Raw genomic sequence first — 22292 nt, forward strand, 5'->3', positions numbered from 1 at the left:
ATCTGGTAAAGTTGGGATGGGGAAAAGCAGAAGCAGGTGGAAGTTGAAAGCCTGCTAGGTAGAAAGTGCTTCACTGGCTTAACTGAGATCATGTAATAAGATGCTCAGCACAGTCCCTGGAACGTTAGCAGACAGTCAATATTACTGATTGCAACTACTGATTGTTGTTCTTATCTCATGAGCTTGTCTTAAGAAACCATTGAGGATTCCCTTTCGAAAAGGTTAAACAACACACTCATGTTTCTAGACGTAGGAAGTGGTAGACCCAGGTATGGCAGACACCAGAGTCCATGCCCAGAGGTGGGAAAGAGAACACTGAAATGTTCATTATCTATCTCTTTGAAGCTTGCTTCATGTACTCATTTTCTTCTTGCCTCCTGAGGGCTAAATTATAATCTTCAGTTTAATATAATGAATGAATTTTAATTACATGTCCTAAAACTATAAGCTCTTTCTTCCTAATTGCGTTTTAATTCTTGCTTTCTCTCTTTTAAAGTTTATTTATATTGAGAGAGAGAGTGCACATACAAGTGAGGGTGGGCAGAGACAGAGGGACAGAGACAGAATCTCAAGCAGGCTCCGCCTTGTCAGCACAGAGCCTGACGTGGGGCTCGATCACACGAACTATGAGATCATGACTTGAGCCAGAATCAAGAGTCAGACTGAACTGACTGAGCCACCCAGGTGCCCCTATTCTTGCTTTCTAACTTGTTTGACTTGACAGACTTAAAGTCAACAAGGTTTAAAAAAAAAAAGCTTTACTAAAATTACAAAGAAATATCAGCTTTATGAAGCCCACTAAAAACTGCAGGTCCACATCATAATAAATCAACCTGTGCTTGAAAGTACAAACTGTATATACTGGCACCCAATTCAGCTAAGATAAAAATGACAAGTCTTTCAATGATAAATTGTCCTCTCCATATTATCCAATGGAAATATTCATATTGTCCAATACCTACAAGCAATTAGAAGGATTGAGTTTAACTTTCAAATTAAAAGACCATTAAAATAGAGCAATCTGTCTCTGAAAATTCAGAGAACCTTCTTGGTCTTAAGCTTGGAAGGAATATGGTACATAGTTTCAGATTTCCTTTTATCACAGAACAATCCAGCTAGCTATTTGGAACTGAAGACTGCAAAAAACTGGGATAAAATACAATTGTAAGCTATGTAGGGTTTTTTACAAGTTACTTATGAATTATACATTATCAATCAAGGACAGCTAAACTTTAGACCAAATCTGTCCCACCCCCCTCACCCAGACCCCAAATACTAGGCCTAGGAAAAGAGGTACCGAACATTTGACAGGATGCCTACATCCAAAATTTCTACCTTGCTCACTGCTACCTAAACCACTGTTTACATGCAAATACATTTCTCTCTCATCAAGTGTGTAGTGTGTCCGTTATCCTCCTAACCATGATGGGGGTGGGGAGGATTTGCTTTCAGTCTACTACTTACCTACAGGATGTGAGGATGAATTCTATAAGACTGGGGACAGAGATATTGGTATGTTCCATATAATTAAGCAGACATTAAATGTCTACCAATAAAATCTGGCAATACAATTAAAAATGTCAAAATAACACCTGAGGAGCACCTGGGTAGCTGAGTCAGTTAAATGTCCAACTCTTGATTTCAGCTCAGGTCATGATCTCACAGTTGTAGGATGAAACCCTGTGTCACGTTCTGTGCTGAGCATGGGGTCTGTTTGGGATTCTCCCTCAATCTCTCTCTCTTCCCCTTTGCTCTCCCCCTTTCAAATACCCACTCCCAAACCAAAATAAAAAACCAAGTAACACCTGAAACTAATCTAACATTGTGAGTCAACTATACTCAAATAAATAAAATTAAAAAAAATAAAAAGTCAAAATAGGCAAAAAATAAAAAAATAATTTGCGTATGTATTTAGACCCGTATATTTTAGATTAGTTTCATATGAGTATATAGTTCAATATTTGGAAAGAGACTCAATTAACACTCGTATTGAGATGGGATTTATAGAATTAAGGTATTAAAACAAACCAGCTTTTGAAATGTGTTACTTTGCATAGACACACAAAAAAATCAGTGTTTACTTACTGACCTCTTATTAAAAATGAATTCTCAAACCAGTATTTAAGAGTTTTTAACACATCCACTAATTCCTTATAGAGATCACAGGAAAAGAGACAGAGAAATATTTTCATTTATTTCCTTTATGCCATGAGTACATAATGTTCCTAATTTCTCACCAAATTCACTGAGTTCTAAAACAGATCTTGAAATCTAAATTTCAGCTTTTTTTTCATCCAGGTAGCCTCATTTTGCCCTTCATCTTTCTTAAAAATTGTCATTCCATCCATTACTCTTATAGTTCTGCACCTAATTTTGTGACTAGATAAAAGGAAAGCTCTTAGTGGTTTCTGCTCCAAATTCTCTGGCCTGTTTCTGGCTCTTGGCTTTTATTGCCATAGCTGTGAAGATCAAAAGATGCTCTTTGCTGAAGTGTTTACTGCCTGTAACATACCCTCTCACAACAAAGGAGTTCATTATTTACATCTAACATGAAAGAAAAAGTTCTAAAGTAAAAGGCCTGCATTAGACAGATGCAAGTGATAGAATTTTCTTGCCCCACACTCATGGAAATTCACATCATTAACACCCAGTCAATCTAAATGTCTTCAAGAGCAAAAAAACATCTTAGGGAGGGGGTTGTAACTCTGGCTTTCTTATGCAGTTCCCTGGCTTTACTGGTACCTTCAATCTTCCCCAAAACGGTGGTGACATGGGCTTATTTCACAAGCATAGAAAGATCTCGCGACAGCCTGTGGAAACATGAACCATTATTTACACTGGAAAGAATGACTGGGAGCAGCTGTGCCCAGAAGTAGACAGCAGTAGAGGTAGAAAATGGGACTGTGTCGCCAATCTGTTATTATTGTAATAACTAATGGAAAGGAATAAAATGGATTACCAGTGCTAAATCAAACTGGGAGGTTTCCGATGCTGCTGCTGGACACTGGCTTCTCACGGTTTATGATATCATCAGACTTCTTGATGAATTTACAGTCTGGTAATCCTACCATGGCATTAGTTTTCCACATGCAAATCCCTGGAATCTAAGTAAAGTTCAGCAAATGAAGAGGACTAGAGTACTCCATTGGGTCAAGTTTATTTCAACATAAGGGAAGGCAAAGACTGGTTTTCCTCCTACTCCTTATCAAATTTATTAAGCCCAGGAAAAGATTTGTTTGAATGACATCTTTTTCTATACTTTGCATATTTGTCTATACCTTTTTGTCTCTGCAATATTATTATCCTTTTCCTATCAGAACCAGATCCTCTCATTAATAATATTTGTACTGATTCACTTACTGTTTAGCCAGACTTCATTATTGATACTTAACCACTTTACCCATTTGTTGAATATACTCCCTGTCAGTGTGCTAATTATGTGCCTAATGCACGTTTTTCACTTAGGCTACATGTACTAGGCGAGGAGCTAGGGCTATGTAATTCTACCTATACAAGACCCACCAGAAGACTGTGCAGGTGGCTTTTTAGGATGATCTGAATGCAAAGGACCCAATGTGATCATTCGTTCATTCATTCATTCACGCTAGAAAGCTACTCTGCTCCCTTTAATGGGAGTGGTATTGCAGGCAGAGGGCTGCTCTCAGCAGCTGGAGAGTCAGGGAGTACCTGAGACCTACCCCAGATCTTCCTATTACTCCACAGAGTATGGCCCTGCTCAAGAACCTGGCTCAAAGCTATAGCCCACCGAGATCTCCGTTCTCACACTCTCATAGTAACTTAGATTAGGAGTGGCTATAGGACAGACACTGACGGGGGAAGTGGCAATTTTAGAAGTGAGGTTCAGATACACCAAGCGATGCCAACATATTTTCATCTGTATCTCCTATGAGGCCTGGTTCCTGAATCCAAGACCTATATTTCTACCTAAATTCTACAGACATATTCAACATATAGAAAAAGAAGACTCCTCATCTCCCCTTCCAAATCAACTTTCTTTTCTTGTGTGGTGATCTGAGTTATTGGTTCCAGTAATCCACTCTCTTAGACACCAAAACCTGCCAATGCCTGCTGTTAAATATCCTGTGAATACACCCCCTCCTCCTCAGTCACATGGCTAGGACCACTGCTAAGCATACATTCCTTCACATGGATGACCACAACAGCTTTCTAACTCATCTTTGTGCCTCTAATCTTTTCCCCTTTTAATTGCATCCTTGCTGACATTTATCTGTAATCTGTTCATGCTTAAAATCTTTCAGCATATCTTTCTACGCTTTCAACTATAGCATAGAGGATGTTTAAGTTTTTTAAAGTGCTAAAAAGTCCTCTAAGACTCACCCCAGCTTCAGACTTTCCTTCTATCACTCTTTCTTGGAAACTTGACTTCTACCATTCTGATTCATGTCCCACATACAGAATGTCTTGTCGTTTTCTGAATGAACTGTGTTCCTTGCTCTTTTCCAAACTCCTGTTACCCTGTACGTGCAATGTCTAGAATTCCTTCCCCTGCTTGTCCACTAGTAAACTCCTACAAGGAAACCAGGGACATGCTAGGTTTCAATTAGGCAAGGAGGTGGGGAAAGTGTTCTGCCACAAGGAAATTTGGGAGTAAAGGGAAACACACAGAGAAAGGGGTGGGGAAGCACAAAGCATGTATGTATGAGACTTCAGAAATAACTAGGGAACCATGTTCATCTCCTTTATGGCATTTACCTCAGTTTATTATATAAGCAAGAGGAGGTCAGTGTCACACACCTTATACACTGCAAGGCGTAAAGGGTTGTGGGGGTAGGGTAGGTATTCCCTACTTAGAGAGATTGCAGCCTCTGGAGTGATACTACCAAGTCTGAAACTGGGCTCTACTACTTAGGAGATGACGGTGGGCAAGTTACTTATTTCTATGCTTCTGCTTCTTTAGCTGCTAAGTGGCAATTTACTTCAGAAGGTAGCTGTGAGAAAAAATGAGTTAATATGTATAAAGTATGATGCTGAACAACATGAAATTGCCATTTTTATAGGTCAAAATGCTCAAATATCAGCAAATTCTTATAGTCCAACCAAACATTTATCATTATTATTATTATTATTATTATTATTATTATTATTAGAGAGAATGTGAGTGGGGGAGAGGGGGCTAGGGAAACAGAGACAATCTAAGCAGGCTGCATGCTTAGCATGGAGCCAAGTGTGGGGCTTGATCCCATGACCCTGGGATCATGACCTGAGCTGAAATCAAGAGTTGGATCCTCAAGCAACTGAGCTACCCAAGCATCCCCCAAACATTTAAAACAAAGCTTAACAAATAGCAGACACTCAAAAAGTTGTTATGTCTTCCACTAGATGTTTCTGAACATTACTCCCTAATGCCCCTGGTGTAACAGCCTCTTGTTTGTTGAAGTTTATATCACACTGATGTCCTCTTACCAATCTCCTGGTCCCTTTACAATATTTACTCAAGACTAGAGCACCTGGCTATTACCTTTAACGTCTCCCTTGTTCTCTCACCATAATGGGTGACATTACCATCCATCTAAACAATCCAACAAATTCCTTACCTTCTTCACAGCCAGGATAACCCACATCCAAGGTCATGTCCTGGAACTGATTATCAAGTGGAATTGCTTCCCATGTAATATCTGAAGATGACCACAATCACTGACCTTTCCAGTTCTCTCATTCTTTTGTTCTCACCACCTTTGCTCTTCAATCTCAGGAAAACCATAGTTTCTGGACTTCTTTCTTAGCCTCACTGCTATATCCAGCTGGGACAGTAATGGCTCATCACCAGACCACTTTCTCACTAATATCTTTGTATCTTCATATACGTTGGACCTCTGACCTTTTGTTTCCCTTGTTCCAAAAACCTCATTACAGGATCAACAGGATCCATTCAAAATACACTTTCTATATTTCTTTTTTTTTTTTTTTTTAACCTTTGTTTTTTTTTTTTTTATTTTTGAGACAGAGAGAGACAGAGCATGAATGGGGGAGGGTCAGAGAGAGGGAGATACAGAATCTGAAACAGGCCCCAGGCTCCGAGCTGTCAGCACAGAGCCCGACGCGGGGCTCGAACTCACGGACCGCGAGATCATGACCTGAGCCGAAGTCAGACGCTTAACCGACTGAGCCACCCAGGCGCCCCACACTTTCTATATGTCTATGACATAGTTGTTGAGCATAGATGGAGAAAATCAGCTTTCGCATTGGTGTCACTATAAATTTGAACCCTTAATCTCAAGTAGGCCATCAATTCTGCTCAATTTCTTACTCATCCTTGCTTAGCTTGCTCTTACTTCAGTAATGTTTTCAAACTGTCAACAAGCTCAAAACCCCAACTGATACCACATCCTTCTCAGCAGATGACATCATATTCTACTTCACTGAGACAATTTATACATACTTAATTTCCATATCCTGAAATGCCCTACCTGATGAACATGTATCAAATTTCTCTTCTATTTTTTCTTATTTCTCTGACTTTTCCTTTTCAGACTCCCTCATGGGTTTCTCTTCTTTTGTTTGCCCCTTGAATGTTTGTATTCCTCAAGGTTTTACCCTTGGTACTTTGCTTTGTTCATTTTACTTATATGATCTCATTTGTTCTGGATTTTATACACCATTGATATGGGGTGACTTCCTAATCTGTATTTCCAGCCCAGATTCTCTCCCAATGCCTGACATATTTACTTGGATGGCCCACAGGGACTTAAATCCAACATATTCATTCATTGGTTATCCGCCCCCCCCCCCCCCCAAACAGTATTTATTAATGACCCATGCAGGACAAGTCCTATCTTAAGACTTACTTCTCACTACTAGCCCAATTAAACTTTAGGCTATAGTAATACCAAACTTTCTATAGTTTGTCATTTCCTATTGGAAAACAAACAAACTAAACACTGAGGGTCTTTGGACATGCTAATTTTCCAGCTTGTAATTACCTTCCCATGTTCATTTCAATTTTTAAGACTTTATGAGAAGTCTTGCTTTCCAAGAAGCCTTTCTAAATTTCCATGCAGGGCTAAGTACCTTTGATTACTGCATTGACTAGGATATGCTAAAACTACCTATTTGTACATGTCTTTTCTACCAGATCTCCAGAGCAGGGATTAGGGTCTCTCCAATGAACAGGAGACTGCTTGGCACATGGGTAATAAATGCTTATGATTACTCAGCTAGATGTAATCTTTCCCCTCTTTAAACACTTAAAATCCTGTAGTACTTTTCTAACTTTCTCCAGTAATGTCACATGTATCTATTTGTAAATTTCATTTCCCTTGTTTTGTTAATGTCAGTTTAGATTTCTGTGCACGCTATGCCTCTTTCATCACATCCCTCAAAATCATATATATGATAGGCAATCAAGAAATATTGGTTGAATCGAGCTGAAATTAACAGAGAAAACACTCCCATATTTACATTTTCTATCTCTGGAATTCTTCAGTGGGGTTCTGTAGTTCAGCGCTAAGATTTCCCAGGTGTCTTTATGCTATAATCAAGGTCCAAAAGAATGTGATCAGAGATGTTCTGACTATTATTCAAGCTCCCGATGTGTCATGAGAGACCACTCTAATGACATATGTAGGATGTCCCATCCATGTATATGGGCTCACTGTATTTCCTCAATTCATAAAACAAGGAGGAAAGTTGGGACTCTTAGAATAAAAATTCATTCGACCCAGTGGATCACTGTGTACCACATGTCCTCCTGCAATGTGTTAAATCTAAGCTCTTATGACCTAAGTTTATTTCCAAAAAAATAAATACTTATATTCATTTCTCATAAGAAGTTTCAATCTCAGTGTATATAGAATGCTTTGAGCTCTCTGTGAAAGGAATGATGTAAACATTAAGACATTATTACTAACATTATCCTCTAGATAACCTCATGAGGTAAGTATTCATGTCAGAGGGAATATTATTTTACAGGCAGAGAAGTGAGCTGATTTGCTCAAAGTCAGAGGTAATGGGAAAAGCCAAGAACATACTCCAAGAGTCCTGAGCTTGTATTCATAGCCAAATCTAATGCAAGCTTTTCAGTCTTTCTGGGGGTGTGAAGAAAGTCTAAGAACTTTATCCTTCCTTTTTTTGGTCTGTTCTTGTCCCATCCCTCCTTCCTCATCAATTTTTCCTACTCAAAAGGGAACCAAAAGAGAATGCAATGGGCACCTAGCAGCCATCTAAAGCCCTCCCTGTGCAGCATCTGGGGTAGTACCGAAGTTCAGTCAGGCATATTCCATGTAACTTCTATTCAGGGCTCTCATTCAAGGCAGCCCAGAGCTCTTGCAGCCTGAGTTAATTCAGTTCTAGTAAGCTGCTGTGTCATCCAACTATAGCATGCTCCACCGAATTCATTCTCTTTGGTCACATCTAGTACAGGTGGTCCATTTAACTTAACAGAGATCCCACTCTCCAAATAGTTTTTCCCTTTTTTTTTTTTAAAGTTTATTTATTTTGAGAGAGAGCGAGCATGTGCACAGGTGAGGGGCAGAGGGTGAGGGAGAGAGAGAATCCCAAGCGGGCTCTGCACTGATAGTGTCATGGGGCCTGATCCCATAAACCATGAGATCATGACCTGAACCAAAATCAAGAGCTGGACACTTAACTGACTGAGCCACCCAGGAGCCCCTCCAAATAGTTTTTCAAATATAACACACTACATTTATTAGGACAATTCTAAATCTCCAATTTTTTTGATGGGCCCTGCATAACAATCATTCAGGAGAAACAGAAATCTGCTAGACTCAATTATATCTAGTTTCATGCCCTAAAATTTTATATAACAGCAACAACAACAAAATCACAGTTATCTGGAAAGATTCAGGACTTAGACTGAGAAGAAGAGGAAGGGAAAAGAGAGTAAGAAAATGGAGAAGGTAAAGAAGTAAAGGAATGAGGGGGGAGCAAAACTTCGCTTTGCAAAAAAACCTGGTAACTTGTTTCCTATATTTAAGGAGAGGTGCAGAAGTTTGTCAAGGTACTACAGCTGATGTTTGATATGTGTGGATTCTATGGGAAGGGCATACCACATAATTTATTAATAATTGATAAAGGACTGAATGTACAGTATGCACTGGGGATTTAAAGATGAATAGAAACGTAAACTATCACAATTTGCTGAAATGATAGGTTTAATTGCTAGTAGGCATATATGCAATGGAGACAGAGGGGAGGAAATTTGCAAATTCATTAGGTCTTTGATTTGTCTTAACCTCAGTCCAGGTAGGCAGCAAAGAGTAGGATGAAGATTTATAACATAGAAACGACAGACTGAGTTCTACTAAGATAAAAACCACATTTGTATGTCCCACTGGTTGGCACATAATCAGAATTTTCAGTGGTGTACTAGTAAATGGTTAACAACTGGCTGAGAAAAAAAAATCCTGATAGAGCATCTGATTTCCAAGATGCAAAATATTCCCATGATGGCTAATTTCAAGCTACCAAAATGACATAACTCAACATGGAGCTGGGAAGAGAACAGACATAAATAACCTCAAGAGCACAATGTACTAAAATAATTAGGAAGTGATGAGTTCTGAACACTTGTTATCTTTGTTTTCAAGAACTTGTTTATTTAATAGCAATTACAAGAATTTAATTTTTAATAATGACTGCGTGTAACATAAATAGTTCAAAGTTTTTGAAAATTTAACAATCATGAGACAGTAAGGACCAGCTCAAACACACCACTGGACTCACACCCTAGTCATGACAGGGGAGGGGGTAGTAACCCATACCCGTGTTTATTTAAAAAAACTGTTCCTCATTTTACTTCCTGCTGTCCTCTTCCTGTGCTATCCTACACTTAAGATCAGAAACAACTATTCCAGGTTCATTGTATCCCTCTCTTTGCCCTCTTCTCTACCTCCAGTGACCCTCAGTAACTGATCCAGCCCTCTATCAGGAAGAGTAACCATGCAGCCTAGTGCTGAAATCTGACAGACTGGGCTTCCTGATCACTACTAACTTTATAAACATTTGATAAATGATGCTACTATTATTACTGTTACTCAATGCCCTGCCCTCCATAACTATATTTTAGATGCCACCACATTGAAATGGCATTTTGAAGCTTCAAAAATCTGTATCATCAGATTTTCAGGCTGTGTGGGATGGGAGGCACAGAAAGGAAGAACTGGTGGTAGGGGGAGTCTACTTCACTGTGGGAGATCTCTCCAGAGTCTACCATTTCAGCTCCCCGTTCGTCCTTTCAACCTCCCAACCTATGCAGTCTGCTTAGGTGTCTTCCCAACCTATTCCCAAATGAAGAAACAATTTCTCTGAGGACTTATTTTACCTATAAACTGTGATTCTTTATCTGTTTTAAGAGATATTGTGAGAGTTATCTCTATAAATATCAATTTCTCTGTTAAAATACAAACAAAATCCAGACAAATACCTGGGAGAAACTCAGAGTTACAACTTAATTATTTATCTCAACTCTAAACGTCTGGAAAATCAACCATGACCTTGAGAGACCATGGTGCTATTTCCACAGGAAACACAGTGCTGGCAGGAACACATGCCACAGCACCTGACAGAGCAATACAGTTAAATATGACAGTCTGCACTGACAAAAACTTATTCCAACCTTTCATCCTTGATCAAAAATTACACAACTCCCATATATATTAAGAACACAAGAAAGAAGGTCATGAACTCTTAGTGTCAAAAGAAACACACCTGACTAATGTATTTGTTGTTTCACAATTTATTAAGTTCATATCCTTTATCTCACACTGGGGACTAAGTGACATGTTTGACTAGGAGGATTTAAATCTGCTGAGAAAATATATTCTCTTGGACCAGAGTAATCTTGCAAGGTAATTACTAGAAAATACATTTAGTTACAAAGCAATTTTATAAATTTATAATTTATCATAATTTACAGATCTAGATTTTTATAAATGTATTAAGTACTCCAATAAATACAATAAAGAAGGTCACGTTTCTTTTTTGTTTGAAGAGCAATGTTCATACACAAGGTCTTCAGCCAGGGAAGTTATTGTGTCTGCGCACTACGGACTGACTTAATGCTAACTTAGGGAAGTGTTTTCTAGTTGTTGTTGGAAATGCAGTGGATGAATGGTATATGAAGATATAATCCCCTAGGCAGCCTGGCAATGCCTGGGGCTACTATTCTCAGGGACTCTTTGCTTCAACTGCCCTCTAAAATGATCTTCTGTTTACCTGATTGTCCTAAACAAATATCACCATTTTCTCTGAGTCATATCAGGAAACACAGGTTGGGGAGCATTAGTTTAGGGAACACTTCCTTTTGGGGCCTGACACACATACAGAAGATCACTGCCAAAATCCTGACTCAGTGAGCTGCATAGACAAGATATGGTACAAAGAACAGAGGTAGGAATATGGGTGTGGCTCAGGTTTCCTCACTAAACTAGCCCGAATCCTTAGCAGATCACTTTACTGTCAGGTCCTCTGATTGCCTCATCTGTAACATAAGTGGATTGTCCTTGATCTTCTTGAAGTGTTGAGCCAACAAAACATCCCCTAGATCTATGAGCTCCATATACCTCATATAGGGCTATACACTGTAAGGGAAACTTAGAGATAGACACAGACACTGCCTCTATTCTCAAGGAACTTGTAATCCAGCAAAAGATAGGATTATTAATGAAGATACACAGTAATGGGTAAATATAAAATCTAACTGAATTGTAATGAGTTAGAGGACTGAGAATTGTGTATAACTCTTAGATGGTACCTCCTACTGGGCATATAAATCTACGTGTGAATTTGCATCACAGAACTAGTCTATGATCTCTGGTTTCATTTAGTCATGCAACAGAATAATCACCATGTTCAAATACTGAAGATTATTTGAAGATTATCTGAAGATTATAAAATCATGTGTAATGAAGAGATTGGCTTCACCTGCTTGGTTTTACCTAGGTTTAAAGTTTTCGTTATCACACATTTCAATTAAGTCACAAACACACTGATGCATATTCAGAGAACACTGACCAAGGAAAGGAGTGCTAAGCATATTCCTTTGAAAAAAAATTAAAATTCCCACTTGCTCAACATTCTTTGCTACCTTTCCAATGCTTTCATACAACTGTCCCACCTCATTTCTCCTTGGACCCACAGAGACCCTAAACTCTTTATTCCTCTGTTACATCCTTATGCATCAATGCACTCCTACTTTCACTTCTTTTCCTATTTGGCAGCACAGGGTCATCACTCCATGGATCACTACTTCAACCTCTCTGAGCTATCTTTACCCCTTCTGTCCCTAGGAAGCACTTGCCTGTACACCCTTAAAACGTAATCAATCAACCCTAGAGAAAAATCACACATGCTTGAAAGCTGGGGCAACCATACATTCATGGCTGCCAGCAATAACTGGCCTGGCTTGGTAACACTGCTAGGCAATTCTGTTTCCCTAGAAGTAAGGATATTTCAAACCTTGCCTTGTTACCCTAGTTTTCCTATCCTCTTTAGGCAGGCTAAACTCTCCATGACAGCGGCAGGAGGCAGGGAGATCAACCGAAGCTGCAGGCAGCCACAACTGCTAGTAAAACTCAGGCCAACTCCTGAAAGCCATCAGGAGTGGGATCTCTTCTAAACAGTGATGCCTGTGGGTAAGGCATGAAACGTGGATTGGTGAATATCTGCTTTTTCACTGATCATGACCACACCAGTGAGTATGTGGTTGTGACCATCAACAGTAGGCAGGAGCCATTTGTAAAGATCTCTAATTTTGCAGGCTCAGTAAATTTCTTTTATCTATAACCTAAATCTTTCCTTACATATTCTTAGGGCCTAGAATCAAATACAAGCTTTGCCACTTAGCTTTCTGACCTATGGTAAGTTATTTAAGCTCTCTATCTGGGGACAATACAGGTATTTGCTTCATGTGGGCGTTAAATTTGTTAGTATAGCAGGGCCAGTTCCAGTGTGCTGTAGAAGTGTTTACTATTATTATTATCACTGCTGTTGTTCCATGTATGGAAGTAACCCAAATATTCTCACAGTTATAAAAATGTTAAAACTGTATTATCACTTTCTTCCTCTTGTTTCTCCAAATACATTGTTGGGGAGATGGCCTTGTTACTGAATGAACCATGTCTGTCTAACCCTAATTAAGGACTGAATACATCCTTTCCCTAACAACAAAACATAATATGCAAAGTATTTCCAAACCTGTATGATCTCATACAGAACTTGCTATGTTTCCCATAGTTATTGTGTAATCAAGAGAACAATAAATACCATTCCTAATCAGGACTATCTATCATTCTCTACTTTCTTGTAATGTCTGACCTCATCTCCCCACCCCACCACCTGTCAGTCCTGCTTTCTGCTCTAGTACTTCTGCTGGTGAGTAGGGATAAAGATCCCCATACAGTATCTCACCCAGGCAGAACCACTCTCACTTCCCTGAACTCCCCATGTACTCTCTCACCTTCAGCCTTTCCAACAGGCTTGTCCTTCTACCTAGAATACCCTCCTTCCTTCATTTATCCTGCTCCCTGGGGTGGCTCACAGTACTCTTCTGGACTTTGATTATATGGTGTGTCCTCCAGAAACCTTCCCTTGACACCCTCAATCCCCAACCACCAAGGCTGATTCGGTGCCTCTCTATAGCCCTTATCATTCTGTTATTAATTACACCAGAAATTCCCCAAATGCAGGGATCACAGCCAACTTTGTTTTCAATGCTTCCCTAGTCTCTAGCTGTGTCTCATATACACAAAGTTTGTACCCTACAAATAGACAAATGAATTAGGACATAAGAAAATAGTCTGATAGATCTAAAGATGTTTAATACCTAAATAGGGGACATGGCAAGATCACTGTCATTGTCTTCAAACATCTTCAAATATCATGGAAGAAGAATATTTATTCTATGTAGCTTTAAAAACAGGCACCAGGACCAGTGGTGTAGGCTCTCGGGAACTACATTTCAATACAATGTGATGAAGAACATTCTAAAATGTAGAGCAAAAGATATGCTGGCCAGTTTTCAGCTGCATATAATCGGAGGGGTTCACACAGGGCCTGGCAAAAAAGAACTGGGTGATAACCCAGTCTCCTTGCAAAGTTAAGATTCTATGACTAATAAAATTCTACTTCTGGGCACCTGAGTATGCATATATAGGGTAAGAGTTGCCCCATATGCATAAGAGAGAAGATCAAAGGTCACATATTAATGCTGCCATGGGCCTACCACACCATGGGGTACTGGGGCAAAAGAACAGTAAGAGGTTTTTTAAAAAAAACAAAGTAATCCAACCCCAAACCCAGCATTCCAACATAGGGGACAAGACCAGCAAGAAGCAAATCCAGGTCCCCTGGGGCATTCTCCACACTACCTCCCCTCATCCTGAAGGAGGCAATTTAACTTTACAACTTTCAAGCAACTTCCCATTAAAGTGGTTTCAACTTCAGATTTATTGCATTTTCCAAGGTTACCTCATTCGGGCTGTGCATAATCCAGAGGGACTCAAGGGGCCACACTGTAAACTGTTACAATAAATATTAACGAATATCGTGCCTGATAAAACCTGCAATCTGCAGACACACACATGCACCCACACAAAAAGGGACTTTTCACCTTATATGGTTACTTAAAAAAACCAACTCTTTTTACATTCCACTTTGTTGGTCTGCCAAACACGCAGAGTACATCTACTTTAAAAACACCAATTAAAAATATTAACAACACAAAAATATATAAACGTGGTTCAGAGCCAAGGGCACATAAATTGACATGGATTCAGACAGTAAGCAAACATAAAATAAGAAACAGAAACGACTACATCATCCAAAAGGAAGCATGAACAATAGCCCTAAATGTGAAAGTGATCCTCCCCTCCCCCATTCCAGTTCCTTAACTCCTCCACCTCTGAGGGCACGCTAGTGATTAGGAAGCAGGCAAAATGATTGAAACAGAGAGGGATAGAGGAAAGGGCCCAAGAATGATCTGGGAAAGATCTGCAGGAGATGGGAGGAGTGGGAGGCAGTCTCATTTCACACTGTAACTTGGGGTAGCCACAGGGCTTTTATATTCCTTACCAGAAATGCCACATCCACAGGTGTCCAAATATCTCAAATACCTGGGCTGCATTACTGAGGAGCAGCTGTGGAGAGAGGGCTGGGCTTGGAGTTATAGTCTTTGAATTTACATTATTATTATTATTATTATTATCATCATCATCATCATCATCATCATCATCATCATCATCATCTAGGTCCTGGCACTTAACTTCTCCGAGCCTTAGTTTCCTCAATCTGTAAAATGGGGATCCTAAAACCTACCTCCATAGCATTACTGAGAGGAATAACTAAAACGAGGTGTGCAAAAGTGACTATCTAGCTAGAAAAACACACAGAAAATCTCAATGATTTTGTTTGGAGAAAAGAACTGCTTGCCTTGGTACCTAGCAGGCTGAGTTATCACTATTTTTCCGAAGTTGAATTTAGCCCAGGCTGTGGGGCAGCCCATCGATGCTGTGCACACTTTAAGAAATTAGTGTATAAAAGAAGGAGGGAGGCAGGAAAAAATGAAAGATGAAAGAACTAGGGATAATCCCAACATTCTTTCTGCAAGAGGCACAGACTTGTTGTACCCTCCATGCCGTTCCTTTGCACCTCTTACCTTATTCCTACCATAGTAAATGAGCTTGGGGTCTCAGCCAGGGTCCCATGCTCATAATCACATTGCTGGGTAATTCTAAAAAAAATTACATTAGTACAATCCTTTCCATTAATTGTTCTCTACACAATTATCCCATATCCTCTGGAAGCTGCTTTGATAATTCATTGGAGACCCTCTATTGCTCTATCTTTGGAGTCTATTAAAAATAAAGTGTCTTTATTACAACTAATTTTGTTTCTAATTTTTCCAAGATCTCTTTATGGGATGTAGCATTTTGGTCTATGGATTACTAAATTCAACTTGTCAGTCCGCAAAAAAAAAAAAAAAAAAACAAAAAACAAAAAAAACAAAAAACCTGGAAAACCAAGATTCAGTAAATCCAGAGAACTGATGCAACCCATAGAATGAATTAGAACCAGATAAGAACGAAATAAACTAATTCTTCTTCATTCTTTTTATATTTATACAGAACTTAGAATATTTAAAGTTTGAGGCAAATGCAAACTGCTTGAATATTTATACAATTGTGTGTGTGTGTGTGTGCGCGTGTGTATTTAAAGTAGGCTTCATGCCCAGCATGGAGACCAACGTGGGGCTTGAACTCATGACCCTGAGATCAAGACCTGAGCTGAGATCAATAGTTGGGACGCTCAACTGACTAAGCCACCCAGATGCCCCTATATGATAATATTTTTTAAAACATTATGACTCATCATAAAAACTCAGTAATCCAAGCTCATTATCCCCACCTTTCAGCTAAAAAAAGACTTGTTTAGAAACATCTGATGGCTTCCCACTACCTTAAGCATAAAGTAAAAACCTCTTAGGAAGCTAGATGAATCCCAGTATGGCTCTCTCTCTAGTTCATACTGATGTCTTCCCCATCCCTTCTCTGCCTCCTTTATAACATCACAATTCTCACTACAACCTCAAGCTCTAGACCCACATTCTGTTCTGCAGGTCTCCAAACAGGCTTTGCTGGTTCATGCCTCTATTCCTCACTATACCCACTCTGCCCCCAGCTCTCTTTCTGCCCTGCATGAACACTGAGATTTGAATCAACCTTCACTTCAAGTATTTTCTGAAATGCTAAGCTTACTCATTGTTCGCCACTTATCTCCTGGGACTCCTCCTACTGTGTGGTACATACAGCGTGGCACAATTCTTCTTGGTTCCCAAACATGTCCTTCCTCTGTAAGTTCTGTGAAAGGTAGGATCAAGTCCTATGTCAGCACTTTTCCTGATGGGCCTCCGTAACATACCACTTCTTCATGGTCAATGACAAGCCCTAGTTCTAATCTTCATGGCTCTGCTCAAGTAGGGGTAAGTAAAATGGACTTTGGGTACCTGATTACTTTCCCCTTCTCTTACTATTCCTTAAATTCAAATTAAACATTCTTTATTCTATTTTTAAAAAAAAAGCCAAATTCACAGAGTTGGGGCAAACCAGATCAAGGGGGCAGATGTCTCAGTTTTATAAAGGAAGACTGACTATAGCAGCTTAACTTCCAGACTTAGGGTGGAACCACTCTGCAGATGCTCACAGAAGGTCCCAGAAGGGGGAAAATCCCAATTATATACAGTACTGAAGAAGTGATTAAAAACACTGCTTTGTTCCTTTAAAGACTTCTGATATTACCACACAGAAACATAATTAGAATCCTGTATACATACGTAAATAGTAAATTTTGTGTTAGCATTTCAAAAAAACTGTCATAACCATTTGTGAAAAACCAGAACATTCTGGCTCCAAGTCTTGATTTGGTTGGTCTTTCTTCAACTAGATACTTTTATTAGTGCTTAGAATGTGTGGAAATCAGACCTTTTAAGAATAGGCTGCTGCATACAATACTTGTGGTTCATTCACTACTATTTACTATTTTCCATATTTTCTCACTGGCTTGGCCTTTTGCTTGTACCAACATCAAACTGCCAAATCAGAATGCCCTGATGAATGTTTTCAAATCACTCTGCTGCTTTATACAGCATCTTTTGTATACCGTGTAAAAATAAACTTACAAATATAAACATAAGTATTTTTATTCTTACGTAGGGCAGTATGTTAGGAAGGGAGTGGGGACTGGAAAATGGCACCAAGATTTCTAGCCTGGATAGCTGGGAAAAAGAAGGAATTCTTAAATCCATGGCCAGGAACATGAAAACCAAGAAGTCCCTAAAATTGTTAATTAGGAAACCAATGGCGAGGGCAGACGCTGAAGTACAAATAGGGGACAGGAAGTTGAAAGACTAACAGTATGGGATCCCTGGGGGGCCCAGTTGGTTAAGCGTTTGATTCTTGGTTTCGACTCAGATTATGATCTCACGGTGTCATGGGTATGAGCTTCACGTGGGGCTCTGTGCTAGCAGCAAGGAGCCTGCCTAGGATTCTGTCTCCTCTCTCTCTCTCTCTCTGCCCCTCCCCCACTCGCACTATCTCTCTCAAAATAAATAAACTTAAAAAAAAAAAAAAGACTAACAGTATGAATTCAGGCAATGTGAACTAGGGAGAGAAACTGGCAATTAGTGGGGAAAGTCATGAAAGTAAAGATTTTATTAGAAAATGGGATGTTTGGACATGTTATGAAGTTACAGAAAAAAAAAATTGGTATGAAAAAGAAACTAAAGACACACAAGGGGAAGGAGGTATCTGATACGGCAAGATTCCACAGAAGATGCCTATGATCTAAAATTCAGATGAGCACAGATCCTTTTAAGACAGGAAGAGAGGAAAATGTTTAAAGAGGGGAGAGGTTTTGAAGGAGGTGGTTTAGGGAGGGGCGGAACAAAGGATGCTAATTTGTGAAGGCCAAGAGGCCTGTGGGAATGGGAACAGCGCAAAAGGTTTAGAATGATGGTTTAGGAGGCAGAGGCAAGGAGGGATGAATGAAACTATTATTGATAGTCAGGGCCCATTCGAAACTGGAAGCTTAAAGATATGTTCTTTACATTGGTCAATCATTTGGTCAATAAACATTTACTAAGCAACTCTGAAATTCTAGGCACTGTGCAGCCCTAGTAAAGGATTCCAGAGTTTAGTCAGGAAGTCAGGCAAGTAAACAAAACATAAGGCAATGTAGCAAGCTCTATGTTAAACGTCTACAATAGGATACACAAGAAAAGGGAGAAGATGCATTTAGTTCAGGGTTGAGAAGGGGTGCAGTTTCCTGGCAAGGGCGTTGCTTAAGGTATTAACAGTCCAATCTGTAAACTGAGAATGAAGAACGGGGCAATTGGGAACTCCATGTCGTTCATTACCTTCTAGGCTACACTAATGAGGATCTTGACCATCAGTGCTCGAAGATGTAATTTTTATGATCACCAGTTAGGCAGACACAACTAACAGAGCTCCAGGGGAACATAACAGAAACAAAAAAATTTCAAGGGGTGCCCGGGTGGCTCAGCAGGTTAAGCATCCGACTTCAGCTCAGGTCATGATCTTCCGTTGGTGAGTTTGAGCCCTGACTGGGCTCTCTATGGTCAGTGTGGAGCCCACTTCAGATCCTCTGTCCTGCTTTCTCTGCCCCTCCCCTGCTTGTGCGCACACACGCTCTCTCTCTAAAATAAACATTAAGAAAAATGTGCAGACTTTCAGCCACTGTTTAAAAAAAAAAAAACTCTCACATACTTTCACAAGCAACACACCTTCTGACTGTGGCATACACCTTGTTAGAGTCTTCAAGTATTTCTGGGAACTATTCTGGCAAACTGGTTTCCTGACTTAAATTGGGCCACTAATTCCAGTTTAATAACGACTTGTATTCTATTATCCCCGGCACCAAGCACAAAACAAATATTTTCTTAGATGCCTTTGCTAATAAAATCAATTATCTGGGCTTTGTCTTCCATCATAAGAATGCTGTAGGTATCTTATCTTTCCATGAGAAATAAATACTCCAAAGGCTTCACTGTTTATACTCCTTGTCATTTACCCTCTGAAAAATCAAAGTCTGCACTCAGCTTTGCTAATGGGCTCTGTTTTGTCCTCGGTATGAGCATACCACTTCATTACTGTAGAGAGGATTTGAGTTCTGAGTTAAGATTTAATAGAAAAAATAGCTCTCCATCACTAGAATGGTACAGTCACAGAATTGGAAGGGGCCTTGAAGCTACTTATGTAATAGTTTAGTGATGAAGGACAAATTACCCAGCACTTGATCTAACTTTTTGTTTTAAGTGAGAGAAGATACCCTTTCATTTACTATTGATATATCACAATCTTTGTAAGAGTCAAATAAAATAGTGGAATTGCAGGATTTTTTGTATTCAAAGTGATTTTGCCTTAGCTATGCTGTACTAACCACAGCTAACATTTACTGAGGGCTTATGATGTGCCAGGCACTGTGCTAAGCACTTTATAAGGATTATTTCATTTTGTCCTTGCAATAATCCTAACAGATTGGTTCCATTATTATTCTCATTCTACACTGAGGAAACTGAGGCTTAGAAAAGTTGATAGCCAAGTAGCCTGTGAGTTCCTGTTCTGATTCTGCCATTTACTGATGTATGGCCACCATCAATAGGTTACTTAATTTCACATGTCTGTGTGTAAACTGAGAACAACTACAATGCCTACCTCACAGGGTAGATGAAAAGATTACATGAGATACTGGCTCAAAGCACATCTGCCATGAAATCTGTTTTTCGTTCTTGAGGTTGCCATAAGGTACTAGAAAGAATCTGGGCTGTGGAATCAGATGATGTGGGCAAAAAGCCTGGCTCTAATACTTGTCAGTTATGTGATGTTGGGCAGGTACATCACCTCTCTGAGCTTCAATTTCTTCACCTATAAAATATGAAGACCAATACGTACACTCCGAGAGTTAGTGAGATGATTCCTCATAAAGAGCTTACTTAGCTTAAGGCTGCTACAAACCAAGATGCCAGCTCCTATTCCTCTGAGGGTCACATGATAATTCTCTTAAGAGTACAACAAAAATATGGAATGTGAGTTCTAAGAAGACTTCAGGGGAAGACTGTGTGAGAAAGGAGGTAATGGTTAACTAGAGAGCAGGTCAGTGTGGGAGGTGTGCCTTATTGCTTTCTGATTCCAGCATGGGCAGATGATTTGGGCATCAAAAAGACAAGTCCTCATAAAAGGGAATAACTGAACAAGTTGGCCAATTGCTCATGTAGATGGCTGCTTGAGGCAATTCTTGATCATTATTAACTGAATTCCTAGGAAGGCTATCACTGTAGTTTCATATCTGTGAAAAGTACCCTCCTGTAGAAGTGATGAGTAAGAAGTGTTTCAAAGATATTTATAGCACCCTCCCATGAGCAGGACAATGGGGGAGAGCCCTTACAAGATACTAATAAAGTCCTCTTTGAAGAGGCAGGTTGGATTTATTCTTTTCAATGTGGAGATTTAGGACCTCACTCAAAGGTAAGATGGTCCATGGTGTCATGAAATAGAGACAGGTCAACCTTTCTGGGACACAATTTTTATACAATTGCAATTCAGACAAAGCCAGGTAAAAGCACTTATACCTCAAATGGCTCTCTCAAAACCTCCACACTAACAACACTACTTCACACCTTAGAACCTCGTTGTGCATGATACATCTAGAAGCAAAAACTAGAAATAGGGTCGGAGGTAGAAGTAGGTAAGAGGAGCAAATAAATGATTAGTTATAATTTAACATAGAGGTAGAAAACAAAATACAAAAAGATACTATTTAGTATCTCAAATGTGTCCATATACACAACATTGAACTTTAAATAGGAAGTACGAATTACTTTAAAATATCCATCAAAATGGTTAAAAAAAAAAAAAAGTTCTGGCACAAGAAACACAGCCGTTGCTGGAAAATCTGCCTTCACAGACCACCCAATTCAATAACAACATTGAATTAATACAATGTTATTCTGGATTATTCCCAAATCTACTTACAATTCTATTGCCCATTTTGGGGTATACTTTTATAGTATTTTCTTTGTCACTTCCCAGCAGAAAAACAATTCAAAATGTAAAGATTAACATTCTCAACCACCTCAACTTTTTCTAATTCAATACATGAGAAAGTTTCTTATGTTTCCTCTTAGGAATATTAATGCACAATTTAATAAAAAACCTAAGTGTTTCTTTCTTCTTCACTCAAAATTAGTAAACAGAAAACAAACCAGTAAACATAGACATTATAAGGAACCCTGGGGTGGGAAGAGGAAATGGGCACTTCCTGTATAGTTCTATGTGTTTAAAAGCTATGTATCTATTTCTAGAAGAACCATATCACAGCCTTTTCTAGCACTGTAACTCTAATAAACTGAGAATATAAATGATCCATTCCAAGTGGCTTCTGTTCCAGAATGACCAAGCTAGCCAGCATCCACACAGATTCTGAATTGTTTTTTCAGATCCTGAATTCTTTAAACAGGTTCTAAGAGTTGGAAATTTCTGGGTTGGGGTACAATCAGCAAGAGAAGACCTTTTTTCCTGGATTTGAACAGACAAAATGCTGAAGAACAGTTGAGGAAAATATCTGAATTCCTCAGTGTAATACCATAATTTGCTAATTATAAAAATAATTTAGACACCTAGCTAAAGCTAAAAATAATTCCACTGAAACTGCCCTAGTTTGATTTAGGACACAAATTTTGTAATCAGAGACATCAGATGTCAAAGAGGAGTTGCTCCTTATTC

At 39.2% G+C, this 22292-nt stretch overlaps 2 protein-coding genes across 4 annotated transcripts in view; one reads left to right on the forward strand and one right to left on the reverse strand.

Annotated features, from left to right (window-relative positions):
* CMSS1 (cms1 ribosomal small subunit homolog) overlaps window positions 1-22292 on the reverse strand; it is a 383233-nt gene that overhangs the window by 213596 nt on the left and 147345 nt on the right. For 2 of the 3 annotated variants that reach the window (XM_058731627.1, XM_058731626.1), the window contains exon 2: window positions 16752-16853. The exons of the other annotated variant lie outside the window; for it this stretch is intronic. In XM_058731627.1, coding sequence (XP_058587610.1) covers window positions 16752-16853 — 102 coding nt within the window. The remainder of the gene's footprint in view (window positions 1-16751; window positions 16854-22292) is intronic. 3 annotated transcript variants of the gene reach the window in all.
* The window catches only part of FILIP1L (filamin A interacting protein 1 like), a 304022-nt gene that overhangs the window by 140290 nt on the left and 141440 nt on the right, over window positions 1-22292 (forward strand). The window lies entirely within an intron of this gene.

Source organism: Neofelis nebulosa, chromosome 5 (genome assembly GCF_028018385.1).
Source record: "Neofelis nebulosa isolate mNeoNeb1 chromosome 5, mNeoNeb1.pri, whole genome shotgun sequence".
Taxonomy (NCBI): domain Eukaryota; kingdom Metazoa; phylum Chordata; class Mammalia; order Carnivora; family Felidae; genus Neofelis; species Neofelis nebulosa.